Below are 18,216 nucleotides of genomic sequence, written 5' to 3'. Positions count from 1 at the left end.
TAAAAGAATTTTAATCCCCCATGATTGTGCCTTGTGGTCAAAATCAACCACACAAGGCAATTATGGCTCAATGAAGAGTCATGCCTCATAAGTCCTTACAATTTTGACTTCCAATTATAGTCTCTGTTTTTTTTTTAAGTTCTGGAAATGCAAATTTATGTTTGGATTCAGTAACAAATTATATATATGGAGGAAAGAAAATATGATGAGTTTGATATTTTTACTAGTCGAAGAGAAAAGTAGTGAAGAAATAACAATATAGAAACAGAGCATTTCAAAATTCCTTAATTGAAGCTTCATTTTAAACATACATTTTCTTTTCTTTTTTCGTTCAAAACCATTAATGAGTGACATTAAAATTTCAATGCACAGTGCCTTTTTTATAAAGGAAAGACATATCTAAAAAACAACGGAAGATAAAATCAAGATGTCAGTATTAACCCAATGCAGAAAAATTGGCAGAGAAACCATGAGAAACATTCTAACTTAGAAGCACTACAACACAAAGGATCGATCAACTATCAATTATCTCATTGAGAACAGCTAAACTAACACCAGAGAGCTATCCCATCATCATCATTATTCAATATACAACATACAAAAGAACCCTATCACATTCAAAACAAAACAAAAAAATATCTTTCTTTCCATTTTGTACAAAGGACCCACCCAACAAGGTTATATATAGTGCAAAATTAATCCTACACATAGAACAGAAAATGCCAGCACTTTTTTGTTGGATTTGTGATTTGTGTTTCCCTCACAAATCCACTTGCTCTTATATTGGATAAGTATTTGAACGATCTTTCTCTATATAACACTTGGTGAGGAAGAATCCAAAACGTCTATAAGTCTAGAGTCAAAACCATTGGTCTATTGATGTTGTAATTAGATACATAAAGCAAAAAAAAAGCATAAAAAAAAACAGATACGAAAAAAGCATATTTTAGATAAGAATTTTACTTTCTAATAGGGGTGTTCAAAATCAAATCAAATCATTTATAAACTGATAAATTGACCAAAAAAAATAAAAAAATCAAAACAAAAATTTTAAAAACTGTATATATTTTGTGGTTTGATTTGATTTTCGAATTTTGTTACTAAAAACCAAATCAAACAAACCAAATCACTGTATTCTAGTATAATAATTTTGTATTATGATAATTTGTAATAAATATTAAATAATTTATTAAATTTTCTCTGCATTATCATCAAGATATATTTTACTTTTATGTGTTAAGAAAAGATGTACTAATAGTGTTTAAAAAATAATGTTAAATATCAAGTAATGCATAAATTACTATTATGTTATAAAAAGAGTAAAAAATATCATTTTATATTAATGTTAAATAAAAGTAAAAATAATAATTTTTAACTAAAATATGTTAAAAAAATTTAACATAAATAAATAAATTCTTTTTTAAAATGATATAATATAATAATTATATAAGTTTAATTAATAGACTATGATAATATATTTAAAAAAATAAAGAACCGTTAAATCAAACCTAACCTCAAAAGATTTTTTTGATTTGATTCAAATTTAGTGTTATATTAAAGTCTAACGGACAAAAATAAAACCCTTGGTAAAAAGACTCAACGTGAAAGAGAGTTGTGAAAAACGAAACCAATCTTGTATGAACCACTTGAGAGACTTATCGTCAACACGAGGGAGGTCTTAAAATCGCAAGCCAGCAAGAGCAAGGGCCTCAAAATCATAAGAGAGCAAATGCAAGTAGGGGCAAGAAATAAATAACATGCATAAAGAAGAGAGAGGGAGAAGTAAGTGTGCGTGAAAGAATTGAAATTCTTTCATTTTTATGATTATTGATTAAAATACCTTGTTAAAATAACTGATATTTAATTTTTCTTTAAATTTTTATCCAAACATTAAATTTAAAATGATAGATATTTAATATTCCATATTGAAAATGAATTACTTAATTAAAAATATTCATCTTAAAAGATAATAGGAATAATTTCATATTTAGTAAGATGTATATTTTCTTTTTAAGTTAGCAAAGTTTTCATTTTATTTTACTCTTTGAAATCATCACCATCAGCAAAATTTCCATTTTTTTTTAATATTAGGGAAACGTTTGATAGAAAAGAAATTTTTTCGTCTAAAATTATGAAATGAGAAAAATTTGTTTGATTGACCACAAAAAATATTTAAATAAATTTCATAATAATTGAAGAATTATGTGTTATTTTTATCAATTAATTATTAATTATATTATCAAGAATAACATAATATTTTAATGTAGTAAGAAAAAGATTAAATTTTAAAAAATAAAATTCCTATTTTTTGCCATGTATTTTCACAGAAAACTCGTTAAAAAATATTTCCAAAAATTTTATTCACTTTAAACGGATATCAAAAGTGAAAAACTAAGATTCCCAAAAAAAAAACTCAAACACCTGGTAGGATAATTCAGAAAGTGATAGTCGATGATTTTTGGCTTATACGTCTGTTTGTTTTTCTGGCATATATCTCAGTCCATGGACAAAAGTTAACTTCTTTTAATATTATTTAACTTAATACTTGATTAACCACATTCGTATTGAAATATTCATTCAAGTGATGGCAATGCATAAAAAAGAATTCAAATCCTGAATTTTCAAAGAGATATAGAGAGAAATCAACAATTTTCGTTATTTTTTATATTCATAATTCCAATTCAATAAGCGAATTTTTTTATTTATTTACTTGATAAAGATTTTTGTAATCCCAATAAGAAAGCAACCCAATAAGAAAGAAAAAAAAAATAGAGACGAGAATTTACGTGGTTCGGTCATATAGACCTACATCCACGGGCATAGTAACAAACAAATTTCACTATGATCAAAATTGAGTACAACTACTTACAATTTAGAAAAACATAACCAAGTAAAGAAAAATAATGAACGAAATAACAAGTAACAAGTAAAGCAAAAGCAAAAAGGCATGTGATTATAGCTGCTGCTGATTTGTTGTTCCTTCTGGATTCGACTTTGTAACCTGATGAATGATCTTCCAGCGTAAAATTGCTCCATTTCTCTAAGCTTAGCTAAAGTACCTGTATACATTTCACACCTAAATTGGCTGACCTGATCTTTGTACTTGTGCACAGCTAAACTCATAATTTAATAATTCAATTTACAAATTAACTCTTGCAATACAAATTGTGACAACACATTATTCCTCAAATCATTAGCAAATGGAAGTTTTAATAAAGAGTCTAACAGGTTTTTAGGTTTATTAAAATTATTTTCATCTAAAAATTTACCAAAATTATAATACAGAGTTAAAATTCATCTTCACATTCAAGTAGAAGTAATATTTTTAAATTTCAAAACAGTACAAAATTACTTACAAGAATTGTTCAAAAGAACAATAAGAATAACTTAAAATTTAATACATTACCCAAAAATTACTAAAAAAACCACAAACTATTACCAATTACATTATCATAGAAGTCGCCCAAAAATATAATTTCTACAATAATAATTAAAAACCAATAACTTATCAACATGATTAGAATCAAAGTATCAACAATTCAGCATGGTCATTTTAACATTATCAGCATTCTAGTCAGAGGTCGTAAATATTTCACTATCGAACATTTTTAAGGATTTTTTAGGAAATAATCGAAGGTATACCAAAAATTTCAAAACACGCTGCAATTCTAGTAAAAAGACAGCTATCATGATAAACAAAATAATATCTATATATTTCAGTACAAGTATTAAACTAATTTGATCCTTCAAATAAAAATTATATTCCTAGGAAATATCACCATTAATGTCAATTCAAACTTTTACATGCCTTTGACTAATGAGGTCTGGAGCAAACACCTAGGATCAAGAATCCTAAAATCTGCTTCTACTTTTCACTGTCCTCAATGTACTGTTCTGAACTGACAAATGATATCCAATTTTAAGAGGATATATTTAAAGATCATTATAAAAGAGCAGCATAGTTCTTCAGACCACCAAAGTTGCAGATAACAAAAATTGACCTGACAAAGACTGTCTAATATTCTCTCTCCAATATAGTAGTCCATTGAGAAGTCAAATAACAACGTCTTATAGCCACAATTCATGACACAGAGAATCAATTGAGAAGTAAATAAGTAACTAAACACTTATAAATCCAACATCACCAAATCATACGGGGCCAATCCTATAAAGAACCAGTTATCCTCGTACATTTCCCAAAAAGAAACATCAAGTCAAGTCTAACTCTGACAGAACCCTACACTGTCAAAAACAATAAATCCAAAACCCACAATAAGGAAAGCCAGTCCATAATGAACATGAGATAATCAAGGGTAATAAAAACCAGAACCTAAATAGTACTCTCCCACCGCTGCAGAACAAACAGGCACACAATTCAATCCATATTCCCTGTGATCAAATCCAGAAAATGAAACATCTAAGACATTAAGTTTATCTGTAGCCAGATTCTAATCCACGGTTTCAAAAGAAAGGCATAATAATTTATTGATTCAATCTTCAATCAGCAACATCAGGAAATAAAACTCATCTGGAATCTAGCATACGAATAAATGAAAGTAGATGATTAAATCGAGTGGTATAACTAGCAATAAGATAGCCACTGCTTCAAGCCTTCAACAGCCATCCCACATCACGAGACCCAAGACGAAACAACGGAGAAGTAATTTAAGAAATGCTCTCATACTAGACCATCGAAAAGTAGAAGCAAAAGAACAATCCAAGAATTCTAAATTCAGGGTAGAGATCACCAAATCATTTAAATAAGATAGCCACTGCGCTTTCACAACCAACCACACTTCCTGATTTCCGCTACTTGACTTCCCTGTGAGACCCAAAGCAGAAATCATGGAGAAGAAATCAAGAAAAGCGCATACACTAAAAGCAAAATGAAGACATATCTGAGAGGTTGGAATCCAGAGTAGACATCACCAAATCATGCTGAGGCTCAACGCTTAGCAGAACGCAACACAAAACTTCTACTCTACATTGCAACAGTTTTAAAACTCAATCCATATGCCTCATGATCAAATTCAGAAACTAACAATAATGAATATCCCATTGAAGAAAAACCAAATTCATCTAGACTTGCTAGCCATTCTAATTTGCTGCTGCTTGCAGAACGGATGGCAACTTGACACACCAAAATCTTGTGAACATACTTCAGCACATGGTAAAATCAAATGCCATTCTCAAAGATCCCGTCTTCAATTTGGCTACACCTGGGGGGAAAATCATTTTTCCAAACTACAGAACACAGGTTACCTAGATAAATAGTCATCAACTAAGAAACTAGATAGATCAAGCTCATGAAAGAAATCCTGGATCTCTTGCAGATATCATCTGGTAAAACCAAAGGACATAAAAATCATTTTCAGACTCAACGCATGGAAACACAAGACAAACCAGCAACCCTCATCTAAGAAACAAGAAAACAAACTCATGTGAGATGATATATCAAATGTTCCTCAATTCTTGCTGATATAATTGGGTAGGTCAGTTCCAGGAAACTTGGTGTTCATCTATGAAGAAATTAACGCTACCCATATTCCTCCTGTAGAAGAAACAAAGTAATATACAAATTCTCTTGGCTCCCTATTACTCTCTCTTTATGGTTCCTGTTAGAAACAACAATTAAGAAAACAAAGATAACGTAAGGATAATAAAACCTAAGGCTTCACAGTGAGTACGTCAATAATCTCCACTGCTTCCACATCCTACCAACATCCATTGTCAATCTTCCCTGTAAGGCCCCAATTGGAAATGAAGGAGAATAAAATTGAAAAACTAATGGCTCATAACTATAAACAAAGAATGATAGAAACAAAAAGAAAATCCAAGAATTCAAAAACAGTGAGAAACATCACCAAATTACGCATGAGGCTCGATGAGATGAAGGGCACTACACAAAATTATTCAAAACACTATGCTGCAGAGAAAACAGGCTCACAATTCAATTCAATGTTTCGTGATCAAATCCAGAGAAATAAATAATACAGAAAGAAGAAACTCATCAATGACATTAATTCATCCAGAGCTGTTATCTGTTCTAATTTTATGATTTATTCTTCAACAATCGGCAACAGAAATCTCATATCAGGACTTGGCATGCTGCATAAGAATGAACACAAACAGTTAAACACCTAGAAATATCTTTCATATTAAAAATTGGTAAAAAAAAATTGTGAAATCAGAGTTCTCCAAACCCAAATGAAACAAACAAATTGTCCGCAAAAACTCCAGTGCCTCCCAATACTTATAGTTCCTGTTAGGATCTCACACAATAACAGACACTACCAGGTGACCGTACACCAATAAATGCAGAACAAACACATAAGAAAATAATTAATGTGAGGGTAATAAAACCTAAGGCTTCACAGGAAGTCCATCAGTAATCTCCGGCCACTGCCTTCCACAGCCTGCTGAACATCGTCGCAGAGTTCTCCAAAAACCCAAATGAAGCAAACAAATTGTCCACAAAAACTCCAGTGCCTCCCAATACTCTTATAGTGCCTGTTAGAATCACACACAATAACTCTGACACTACCAGGTTACCGTACACCATCAAACGCAGAGCAAACACATAAGAAAATAACGAATGTGAGGGTAATAAAACCTAAGACTGTACAGGAAGTCCCTCAATAATTTCCAGCCACTGCCTTCCACAGCCTGCTGAACAAATCCATTTGCTTATCTGCCCAGTAAGACCCAAGGGGAAGTCATGGAGAATAAAATCTAAAATCCTAAATGCTCATAATAAACATCAAAAGATAAAAACGAAAAGAAAATATAAGAATTCAAAAACCCAGAGAGGCATCGCCAAATCATGCACGGGGCTCAATGCAACGCAAGACCTTACACAAAACAATTCCAAACATTACACTGCAGAAAACAAAGGTTCACAATTCAATCCTTATGTTTCGTGATCAAGTCCAGATGAAAAAGATAATACAAAGGAAACTCATCAAAGAAATTAATTCATCCATAGCTGTTGGCCGTTTTAATTTGCTGTATCAAGAACACAGAATTCTATTATGATTTAATCATCAATCCAACACAGAAATCTCATATGAAGACGCAGCTTGCTGCAAACAAATAAACTCAAACTGTTTTAACACTTAGATATATCTTAGTAAAAAAATTATCTAGAAAATGATGAAAGAGTCACAGAGTTCTCCAAACCCAAATGCAACAAACAAACTCTCCACAAAAACTTCAGTGCCTCCAATACTCTTATTGTTCCTGTTAGAAAAATAAACAATAACTCTGACACTACCCATTACTTTAATCTGTCAAATTCGACCAACATGATAGCATATAGCCAGTCCAGAACAAACACAAGAGAATAAAATTATGGAGAAATAAAACCTCAGACTTCACAGGAAGTCCACCCAATAGTCTCCCACCACTGCTTCCCCAGCCGACTAAACATCCATTGCCTGTCTTCCCCTGTAAGGCCCAAGTGGAAGTCACGGAGAATAAAATTGAAAAAACTATAAACAATAAAAAAGCAATCAAGGATAGAAACAAAATAAGACCAAGAATTCAAAAACCCAAAGAGACAACACGCCAGATCATATGCACGAGCCTTGGTGCAATGCAGGAAGTTACACAAAACAATTCCAAACACTACAATGCAGAAAAAACAGGATCACAATTCAATCCATATATTTCGTGATCAAGTCCATAGAAATAAAATAAATCACATGAAATAAATTAATATCCAGAGCTGTCGGCCATTATAATTCGCTGTATCAAGAATCACAATATCTTTCATGATTTAATCTTCAATCCAAAACAGAAATCTTAAATGCAAATTCAGCGTGCTGCAAACAAAATAAGCACAAGTAGTTCAACACCTAGATATATCTTTTCTTTCGTATAAAAATTATCAAGAAAATGATGAAAGAAGATTTGCATAGTTCTTCAAACCCAAATGCAGATTCTCGAAACCAAAGTGAAAGCCAACCAAACCCGTCCCTTATTGCTCCTGTTGAGAAGATAAATATAAACAAAATTTCTTATCTTCCTTTGAGACCCAAGCAGCAATCATGAAGCACTAAATTGTGAAATGCCCATAATGAAACAAAGAAAGATAGAATTGAGGGAGATAATTTCCAAGGACGAAATAACACAGGTAGATTAACCCAAAATCACGGAGATAAAATAAAGCTCTCAGTAATCATTGAAAAGTAGAAATCAAATCCAAGATTCAGAATCCAGAATAGAGATAACCAAATCATGTAATAAGGCAGCCACTGCTTCCACAACCCACCACACATTCATGGATCTTCCCTGAGAGATCGAAGCAAAAATCATGGAGAAGTAAATCAAGAAAAGCTCATACTAGGTAAATGAAAAGTAGAAACAAAAGGAAAAATCAGAGAAATCAGAATCCAGGGAGTAGATGCCACCAAATCAAGCATGAGGCTTAACCCAAACCTACTCAAAACACTACACCACAAGAAAAGAGGTTAAGAACTCAATCCATATGCCCCCATAATCAAATTCAGAACCTAGCAACCAAAGGATCCCCATCAAAGAAAACTTAAATTTATCTACACTTGTTAGCCGTTCTAATCTTCTCTATCAAGAATGAATGCAAAGTTGATACTCCAGCACACTGCAATATGAACATCACCATTTCAAGGTAAAAAATCTCCATGATAAAGTGCAGAATAATATTAATATGATTGGAGAGACACATGAATACCGGTTTCTTCGGATCATTATTCGAAAAGAAAACTTAATTTTACCTAATAATGGGATGGTTGAGCAATCTAGAAAATTAAATACAAGGAAATTATTGTATTCAAAGATAAGTTAAATTAAATAATACAGAAAAAATTATTTTCATGTGAAAGTTGAACACCAAAATTTTTTAAGGATTAATAAACCTCCTAAAAAAAGAAATTGAAGAAGGCTTTGTGGGAAAACATTTTCAAGGCAAGATATGAAGCAATTTTTCCAGGATAGAATCAAATTTCAAAAAAGCAATAATTCTACGAACAAGAAATAAATAATATATGCATAGGTATGTAAACACAACACACACAAACTACTCTTAGAAATTACATGGCAAGTCCTGCAAGAGAAGCTTATTTAGGTTTGATTCAACCTTGTACATGCATTTGTATTTTGATACAAAATACAGAAAACAGGACAAGAGATGTTTTTACTCCATTTCCAAAAAGGAAGGTCTTCAGCAGTAAAAAAGATTTTTTTATCGTAAATCATAAAAGCACTTGAACTGGGATTCACAAAAAATGTTCAATTAACAAGAATATAAGAGATCCACATGAAGAAGGAAATAATCAGTACAAAGAAAGTAAGGAAAATATTCTGGTCCAAGGGAACACTTTTGGGGTCTCAAAACTTTGGTAATTTTAGCCCTGATACAGATAAAAGAAAGGAAATTCAACAATTCCCTATGATGAAAAAATCTAATCCATATAGGAAGTTCGGAAATGGTAGTGATATCAAATCCAGGACATATTTCATCGATTAATCTGTAAAGTTAAATTGTCAAATGTTGACTTAAAATTGTCATCATAAAGGAGTCTAAAAATGAAAAGATAAAACCAAGAATTCTAACTGCAGGTAGTCACCTAAATCATGCAAGAGCTTCAATGTTCCAACACAACATCGTTCCAAACACAAACTGCACAAAAACAAGCTCAAAATTCAATTCAAGTGGGTTGGATGCAGGAAACAAAAAGAAGACAAAACAAGGTTTTGAAATCAAAGAAATTAAAGCAAATAGTCCTGGGCTCTCTGGTAAAATTAAAGGAATAACTATAAGATCCCATCTTCAATTTTGCCACTCCTAAGAAAATCAAAAATTTATTTTCAGAACTACAAAACAAAAAGATCACAAGAAAATCTAGATAGAACAAACTAATCAAAGAAATTAAATCAGATCATCCTGAGCTCTTGCTGACATATTCTGGCAAAATGAAAGCACATTTTCTTTAAGATCCCATCATCAACTTAGCTACACCTAAGAACACCAAAGTGCACAAACCTAGATCAACAAAGCTTCATCTAAGAAGCAAGAAAAAAAAACTAATCTTAAAAAAAAGAAAATCATAAATAATTCCAGGCAACTCAATGTCTCATCCAATTATTTTGTTGCACAACACAATTTAAAATACTAAGCTGCAGAATAACATGATAAAAAGTTCAATACATTTAGCATGATCAATCAAATAAACAAGACAAAATAAACTTATCTGCTAAAAGGAACATTCTTAAGTAGAGTGAACAGCAAAACATTTAAGATCCCCCAAACCATGCTTGTAAAATATAATTCCCATTGCTAGAAAAATTTAGTAGAGTGAACAGCAAAACATTTAAGATCCAACCCAATTGAACACCACACAACATTAAAAAAATTAGATCAAATTAGCTAAATTTTATCACAATAACACTATTGAACCAGTATTTCCATGCTCCTGCAGATTTCAGCCTGGGTAACTGAAGAAATCACTCCTATTGCAAATGGGAGGTCTCGTGCCGCTGTGATGAAGAGGATATTCAATTAGGAGAGGAGATACTATAGACTACTAAAAATTATCAAGAAAACAGTAAAAGGAGTAGTAGAATTTCTCCAAACCAAGACGCCATCAAATCAAAGAGTCAAACACCCAACCGCGCTGTCCCAAACTCCTCCTGTGACATTGTAACAATCCCCAAATGCATAATACATTGATTGTTCCTGTTACAAACCCACCAACACAAGAACTCCCACACTACCAGGTTACCGTACAGCGGCAAACAACTAGATCAAAACCCAATAAACTAGATAGCATAAACGAACAAACAATCAAATGATGAATGTAAGGGTAATAAAACCTAAGGCTTCACACAGAAAGTCTGTTGTCAATAATCTCCCGCCACAGCCTACCACACATCCGTTGCTTATTTTCCCTGTAAGACCCAAGCGGAAGTCACGGAGAATTAAATCGAGAAAAGTAAAAGAAGCATAGAAAAAAAAAAAGACAAATCCAAGAATACTCAAAACCCTAGTAGACACCACCAAATCATGGACGAGGCTTGATGCGAAACTATTCCGAACACTACGCTGGAGAAAAATAAAAAACAGGTTTACAATTCAATCCGTGTGTTTCGTGATCAAGTCCAGGGAAATTAAATAACAGAGGAAACTCAAAGAAGAAATTAGGTTTATCGAGTGTTAGCCGTTTAAATCCACCGTATGAGGCATGGCATCTTTTATGAATTTAATCTTCAATCGGACACGGAGATCTCATCGTGCTGCAAACCAATCAAACGCAAACAGTTCAACTTCATCAACAACTAGATAGATAATTATCCATGATCAAATGAAGTGAATTATATCCTAATTCAAATAATTGATGTAAAAGAAGTCGCTAGACTATCAATTTCTTCAAGATCTTCATTCCGGTAAAAGCATATCAATCGGCAAAAACCCTACACAAACTCGATTAAGATCGGAAGAAGCATAACAATCCACAAACCAAAACCAATACCACAACTCGATTACGGGAGCAGATCGAAAAAATCAACCAGAGGTAACCGAAATGATGAAGAGCAACAGACAAAAGCGTCAGAACTAGAAGAAGAAGAAACCTAAACGATTACGCTAAGCCATATTACCAACCATCTACTATGGTGAGATGAAAAGAACTTGGCCATGGGGATGTTTATATAGAAAGGGTGGGTCAGGATGGACGGCTGAGATTACACAGTAGGTGGAAAATCTAACGGTGATGATGGAATTAAAAAAAGACGTTGACGCGGCTTTTCTAAAGTCGGTGGAAGTTGCTGAATAGGAATCGTTATCTGTTTGTGGACCAACTTTCAATGGACGCTAACAAACACGCTTACAGCTCATCACCTTAATTATGAAGGTTTCCAACATTAGCTAACTCTAGAATTATCGGGGATTCACCCGTTCTGTTAAAAGGAGATATGAGATTTCATATCTGATTTAGACATGAAATTTTATAATTAAAAGTATCACTTTATTTTAAAAATGGATTAATTTTGTGGGAGCAAAAGTACACATGGTCTGATTTTGCCAAAAAAGAATTATTGGAGGCTAGAGAATATCAAACCTATTATTGGTTTTTTGGTATGTTGGTCACTATAATTGTATAGAAACAAGTTTAACCAAATTTCTAGTAGGATGAACTGAGAAATAATGGACAATTCTTTTTCTTGTATTTTAAAAAAAAAATACCTCAATAGAGTTAATAAATTATATAGCTTTGTAATTTCATATAATTTTAATCATTTGATTACTGATGAATAAATTATATATTATAATTTCAAATAATATTTTTTAGAATTGCATAAATTAAAATGTAGAACAAAAATTAATGCCAAATGAAAAATAATGGATTTACATTAAGAAAGTGTGTTATTAGAACTCTTCTATAGACTAAAATAGTGAACTTACTTTTAAAAAAATCACTTGTGTTATGTTCATTTTAACATCAATTTTAGTATCAGCCACAAGTTAAGAGATTGTCTATTTTTTTCTTCAACTTTTCTAATAAGATATAAAATCTCCTCACCAATAAATTGATTTTTAGTTATTTATTTGTTTAGTAGATTAATTTTAAGTTTTACCTTTTAATTTTTTTTGCATGTGTAAGAAAGATGAGCACGACCCTTTGGTCAGAATTTGTTACCACATTTCATACATGTTATAGTCTTACTTCGCTCATGTTACGAACTTTATGCTTGAAGTCGTAAACATTGGATTTTTGTGCTATTGGTGGGGTGCGACAATTTTATAAAGTTTTATTGCGAACACAATTATTTCCTACATGTTATGATGTTACTTCACCCGCGTTATGAATATTATGCCCGAAGGATTTGCATGAAGGAAGGAAACCAAAGATATGGCGATGGTTTAGAAGCAAAAGTTGATTGTGAAGATTGACATGACATTTATTTACTTCTAAATAGCAATGGTAATGGAAACAGTTTCGATAAAGTATATAGTACCCGTCTTCATAACTTAAAAAAAAAAAAAAAAAAACTTCATATCTGAATTCATACTTACGTGGGTAATAACTTCAATACCCGTGTCCTTTTCTTGTTAGGTACCTAAATGTGACACTTTAATTAATTACGAAAAATTGATGATAAAATATTGATTAAAGCTGTTCTTGAGGATAATTATGAACTAAGCCTAACTTATTTTAATTGCAAGGCAACAATGTCCTCCCCAATTAGCACCCTTTTTGTTAGCTGATAGGATGGGTGTTGTTCACCTTAGGTCCATTAAGGATTTTAACCATGAAGACAAAATTGTTTAATCACAGTAATGAGTTAGAGTTTTCAATTTTGAGATTAAAAAGAAAACTAAAAATGACCATTAAAATTGACATCCACCAACAACTTAATCCAAGCCATTTCCTCAAAAACTACCCAACCTTAAAATGGTTCCCTCTCGTCATGTAACTTCTCTATCTCAGGATTTTCAATGGCTTCTTTCTATGCTTTATGTTGTGTTCCACTGGTGTATCAACAATGCATAACCGAACTGACAACGCATCTGTTGCATCAGTGGTTTGAAGTTTTGCTCTGGGCCTAACTATCTCTTTGTGTGTCTCATGTGACCATTTTCCTTGCCATCATTTGCTGCCCCTGGAGTAATTGCTGCATGTCTGACAGGAGATATCTATTCCAACAACTACATATGGCAGCATTTATTTATTTTCACAAAATAAAATGGGCAAAGCAATATCACAATTTATGAAAACGTTGTTGTTATTATAGAAATTTGTGTTGGGAAACAGGTTCAAAGCAAAATCTCTTCTTTGTTTGATTTGCCTTTCTATATCCTTTCCGAAATAACCTAATCAAAGAACTCACAGTAAACAATAAATACTAAATACAAATTATAACCATTCACTGGCTATGAGAGTAAAGGGGGTGAGGTCAGAAAAAGAACACATATACCTGATTCAGATTGGCTAAAGAAACTAATGGAATAAGGAATGAGTTAGATAAATGCAGGTAGGCATTCATTGCTTTCAACAAATTTTACTAAATCAGCTTTGCAAAGGTTTGGCCTTGCGGACATGGCCCATACTATTGACAAGATCCTTGCGAGTACAAACAGGAAACATATTGATGTTTTTGAATGCTTTCAGCCGCCACAGGACATACGGGAAGCTGAGCTGATCCCTAGAAGTGAAGCGAACCACCTCATTAAACCAGACGCACATCAATAGATTAGTTACTGGTGTATGCTTCCTCACAATAACAGAGGCTTCACATAGAGCTGCACAGCACAAGTTTGATCGAACATTTTACAAAACTTTGGTGCAAAGGAGGGTATAGAATCCAATGTAAGTCAAAGTGTGGCAACAGACTCAATGAGAGGATTGGCACGTATTGACAATTTGACATATAGCAAAACCTTAAATGAAATAGAACATCAAATTTTCTTCTATGAAGAAAAGAAGAAAAATGTCAAAATTAATTTTAGCTAATAAAAATCAGTGCATACCTTTTTTTCCACTAAATCTCTTGTCTTCAGGCAAGCCATCTTTTCTGTATTGATTCAGTTGCACTTCAACTTCCTCTGGCTTGGCTTTGTTCTTCTTGACAACAGCCTTAGCCTCATCATAGACACTACTGCGAGCTCCATGTTCTGATATAGCAAGTAATGAATTTGTGCGCCAAAGGAGTGCTTCCAACACACCTAGTGGGTCTCTCCGGAATTGGGACTTGGAGTCTACCCAAATTGAGTATTTTGCTTGAGGAAAAAGGCGATGGCTTAACATCTGAAAGATATCCAAGTGCACACATAGTTTAAAAAGGGAACAAAGGAAAGTTTTATCAGAGGATAGTACACCCCAAAATAAAGAACAAGTAGAGAATAACAGAGCATTCGAGGCATATACAACAATAACAAAAGCCTATCCCACTATGTGAGATCGGCTACATGCACACAACACCCTTCAGCTCGGTTAAAGACCAAATTTTCTGAGATCTATTAAAGGAATATATCTTATTTTATCATTGACAAAAAAGCATATGTCGATGTGCACAATTGATGGAAGTAATGTGGATTAAAAAGAGAGTTAATGAATGACAACAACCATTTTGTACATGCATTTCCGTAGCAGGGTATGAAAAAATAAGAATCTTCAGAGAAGGAATGGGTAGGACAACTGATTTAATACCTATCAAGACATAGCAAATGGCATACAAACACAAGACACCAGGCTTCAAAGACTTAATACCTTGGGAATTTTACCATTCAACCTTTGATCGGCAAAAGGAAGATCCTGAACAACAACAACACGCCATTTTCCAATGAATCCATTTTCCCCAATCCTGCGCTCCACTAATTCCTGTGCTTTTAGGGTGATTTCATCCCAGAATGCTACATAGCAAACCTGCATACCACTAAATAGATTTGACAAATAAGATCAGTGACTTCTAACGTTTATTAATGATAAACTTTTATACTGCTTATATAACCTTCTTAAGCGAAGCCTCAGACATTCCAATGGGTTGATACAGATCATCTCCACCACCAAATGCACAAGTAGATACAACAACTTTGCAACCTTGCATGTAACTTTTATCTTCATCAGATATCTTAAACCCTCCATTCACACTGTAGAACCCACAATGTACCGCCAATGTTTCTTTCACCTGCATGAAGATGAAGAAGCAAAGGGTAGGGTAGAGTATACATATAACAATGGCCAAGCAGTGAAAGCAAGTAGCTAAAAGTGTGAACCAAACCCAGCTCATTACCTCAAAACTTTGATCTCTCTGGTCAAATGTTTGATTTCCAGTAAACAAATTAAACCTCGTGTCCTCTGTACGCAATTGAGACAACGTAACACTCCCTCCTACAAAAGACCTATCACTCTCTGACATGTATAAAACTTCACCAACAGGAACACTAGAAGATTCTTCTTCCACAGGGATATCCAGTTGCTCAAGCTTCTCAGGTGGTAGGAGCTTCAAGCAACCTGATAGGGATTAAAATCACACATCATATTGAACACCCCTATCTTATGAATCTTGAAATGAAAAATTAAAATCATCCCACCGAGAATTGTCCACCCAGCATCCACCCGGACAATTAACAACTTTTAAGTCACAGCTATAGACATTTCAATAACCTTAGACACTACTATTAACAATTAGTGCCACAAGTACAGATTAAAAATTGTATACACATATTCATTTACTCTTAAGTACTTCTGAGAGGCAAAGTTAATCCCCATTAAACATTCCAATAACCTCACGACACTAATAACTACTTCCGAGACATACTTATCCATTAGTATAACAAGCACACAAGACATTTCAAGTTTTTTTTTTTTAATGTATCAGGAGATTTCCAATAACTCACACACCACTGAGCTTGACCCCACCTAGACAGGGATTTCAAGTTTCAACACACTATTAACCACTTGTCAGACATATTTAACCATTATTATACACTCATTTCAATAACAGCATGACAATATTAACCACTTGTGAGACATATTTAATCATTAATGCACTAAGTACTACTATAACTTATACAATCACATTCATTTACTCTTAAACACTCCTAAATGGTACATTAATATCGAAAGAGAGAGGAAAGGGACTTACGTTCTCTGACACCAGCGACAACATGGGTGGTAGGATCGAGGCGATTCAAGTTTGCAGGGGGTTCCTTGCGCGATCTATCAGCTTTATTGTTGCGCGTTTCTGTGTTTGAACTGGGACTTCGGGCAATTCGGGTGGCCTCGAAAACGAGCAAAGCCAGGGCGGGAACAATGATGAGAAGCATCCAGTATTTGAGGAGCAGCTTCCTCACCAATCGTCTGTTCCCGAGTTTCTTCCGCTTCCGCCGCGCGCGGATCCGCATCCGACCCAGCTCGTCGGGTTCGTCGTCCGAGACGGAGATCGACACACTGTTGTTGTTGTTGTTGTGGAACATTGTGGAAGACGGAAATTGAAACAGCAAATGATATGATTTGAGGTTATCACTGTCTGTCCAACTCAGAGATTTAACGACCTAAAAACTGCCTATGATTTGATTTACTTTCATCGTGCTTGTGCGTGTGCCAGCACTGGGTAATCAGCTTTTTATGTATGATGGGTCCTCTTATGCTGCCTTAAATAATGCTCAGTTCGTGTAAAAATAAAAAGATTAAATTAGTTATTTATTTTCTATAGTTTTATGTTTTTTATTTTTTTAGTTTTAATAGTTTGAAAATAGTATTTTTAATTTTTATAATTTATATTTTAATTCTTTTTTAATCCTTAATTTTGAAAGTGATTTTTTTAATTCCTATAATTTTATAATTATTACTTTTTTAATCCTTATAATTTTTAAATTATAGGAATTAAACGATAATTAAAATACAAACTATAAAGACTAAAAAGAATATTTTTAAATTACAAGAACTAAAAGAGAATTAAAATATAAATGATTGGAACTAAAAAGAATATTTTAAAAACTAAAAACATAAAAATTATGAAACTAGGGAATAATTTAATCAAATAAAAATAAAATTTTACTCCGTTAGTATATATAACATCCGATTATCTAATTTATTGAGATTAAGAAAAACTTGTCTGTATTAAGTTTTATTTAATTATTTTATTCCCCAAAGTGATGGTGTAAACAATATATCCTTACTTTTAAATTAGTTACAATTAGGACATATTTTAATTTAAATTACAATAATATTAAATATATCCTTACTTTTTTTTTATTTTACGTATTCACTCACTTTAGCATAATAATATCATTTGTTGAATATCCCTTTGGCTATCATCCAAAATCAGTTTCTCCTTTTGGTATAAAAAGAAAAAAAAATTCTCATTGGTAATATACATTTCAATGTAGAAAGCTTATGGCTGAAATTAATCTAGAGCCTAGGTTTAATTAAATTTGTTATAGAAATCATACTAAGTTTTCTTATTTTACCCTGATCTCAAAGTACTTGAACAAACCCAACAAAAATTAACTGTGCTAAGGAATATTAAGATTTAAGACTAATATCTAAACCTAATACTTGTCCTTGATTCACATTAATCGGAATAAAAATAATATCTTCACTTAAGTAATCAAATCTAAACAGATTCAATTACATGACTTTACATGTGGCTTTAACAAACTCAACCACCTTTTTTGCCAAATATGTCTATATAAATGAGTTTTTTTTAGGTATGATAACTTCTTTGTTTTTTTTT

General features: G+C 32.7%; 1 protein-coding gene and 1 long non-coding RNA gene across 2 annotated transcripts; both read right to left on the bottom strand.

The window, feature by feature from the left end:
• Nucleotides 1-6,012: 6,012 nt before the first annotated feature.
• On the bottom strand, nucleotides 6,013-11,656 carry LOC114384370. The gene is made up of 2 exons (XR_003660655.1): nucleotides 11,608-11,656; nucleotides 6,013-11,271 (listed from the first exon to the last, which is right to left on the bottom strand). It is a non-coding gene; the product is annotated as an uncharacterized LOC114384370 (long non-coding RNA).
• A 1,692-nt stretch (nucleotides 11,657-13,348) lies between these two features.
• Nucleotides 13,349-17,093, bottom strand: LOC114385516. Its single transcript, XM_028345632.1, has 6 exons — nucleotides 16,624-17,093; nucleotides 15,769-15,989; nucleotides 15,487-15,663; nucleotides 15,246-15,401; nucleotides 14,507-14,783; nucleotides 13,349-14,278 (listed from the first exon to the last, which is right to left on the bottom strand). Exons 1-6 carry the CDS (start codon nucleotides 16,952-16,954, stop codon nucleotides 14,046-14,048), a joined length of 1,395 nt encoding a protein of 464 aa, XP_028201433.1. The 5' UTR covers nucleotides 16,955-17,093; the 3' UTR covers nucleotides 13,349-14,045.
• Nucleotides 17,094-18,216: the final 1,123 nt, after the last annotated feature.

This window comes from Glycine soja, chromosome 14, assembly GCF_004193775.1.
Source record: "Glycine soja cultivar W05 chromosome 14, ASM419377v2, whole genome shotgun sequence".
Lineage (NCBI taxonomy): Eukaryota > Viridiplantae > Streptophyta > Magnoliopsida > Fabales > Fabaceae > Glycine > Glycine soja.
The sequence above is the reverse complement of the archived record's forward strand: the minus strand, read 5'-3'. Positions and strand labels throughout refer to the sequence as shown.

Bases quoted from the DNA above. Each gene is read 5' to 3' on its own strand.
- LOC114385516 (XM_028345632.1), bottom strand. From the start codon at position 16,954: ATGTTCCACAACAACAACAACAACAGTGTGTCGATCTCCGTCTCGGAC. The intron at 15,990-16,623 runs GTAAGTCCCTTT...AATCCCTATCAG, and splicing joins TGTCGCTGGTGTCAGAGAAC to GTTGCTTGAAGCTCCTACCA. The intron at 14,784-15,245 runs GTATTAAGTCTT...GATATCTTTCAG, and splicing joins TGAATGGTAAAATTCCCAAG to ATGTTAAGCCATCGCCTTTT.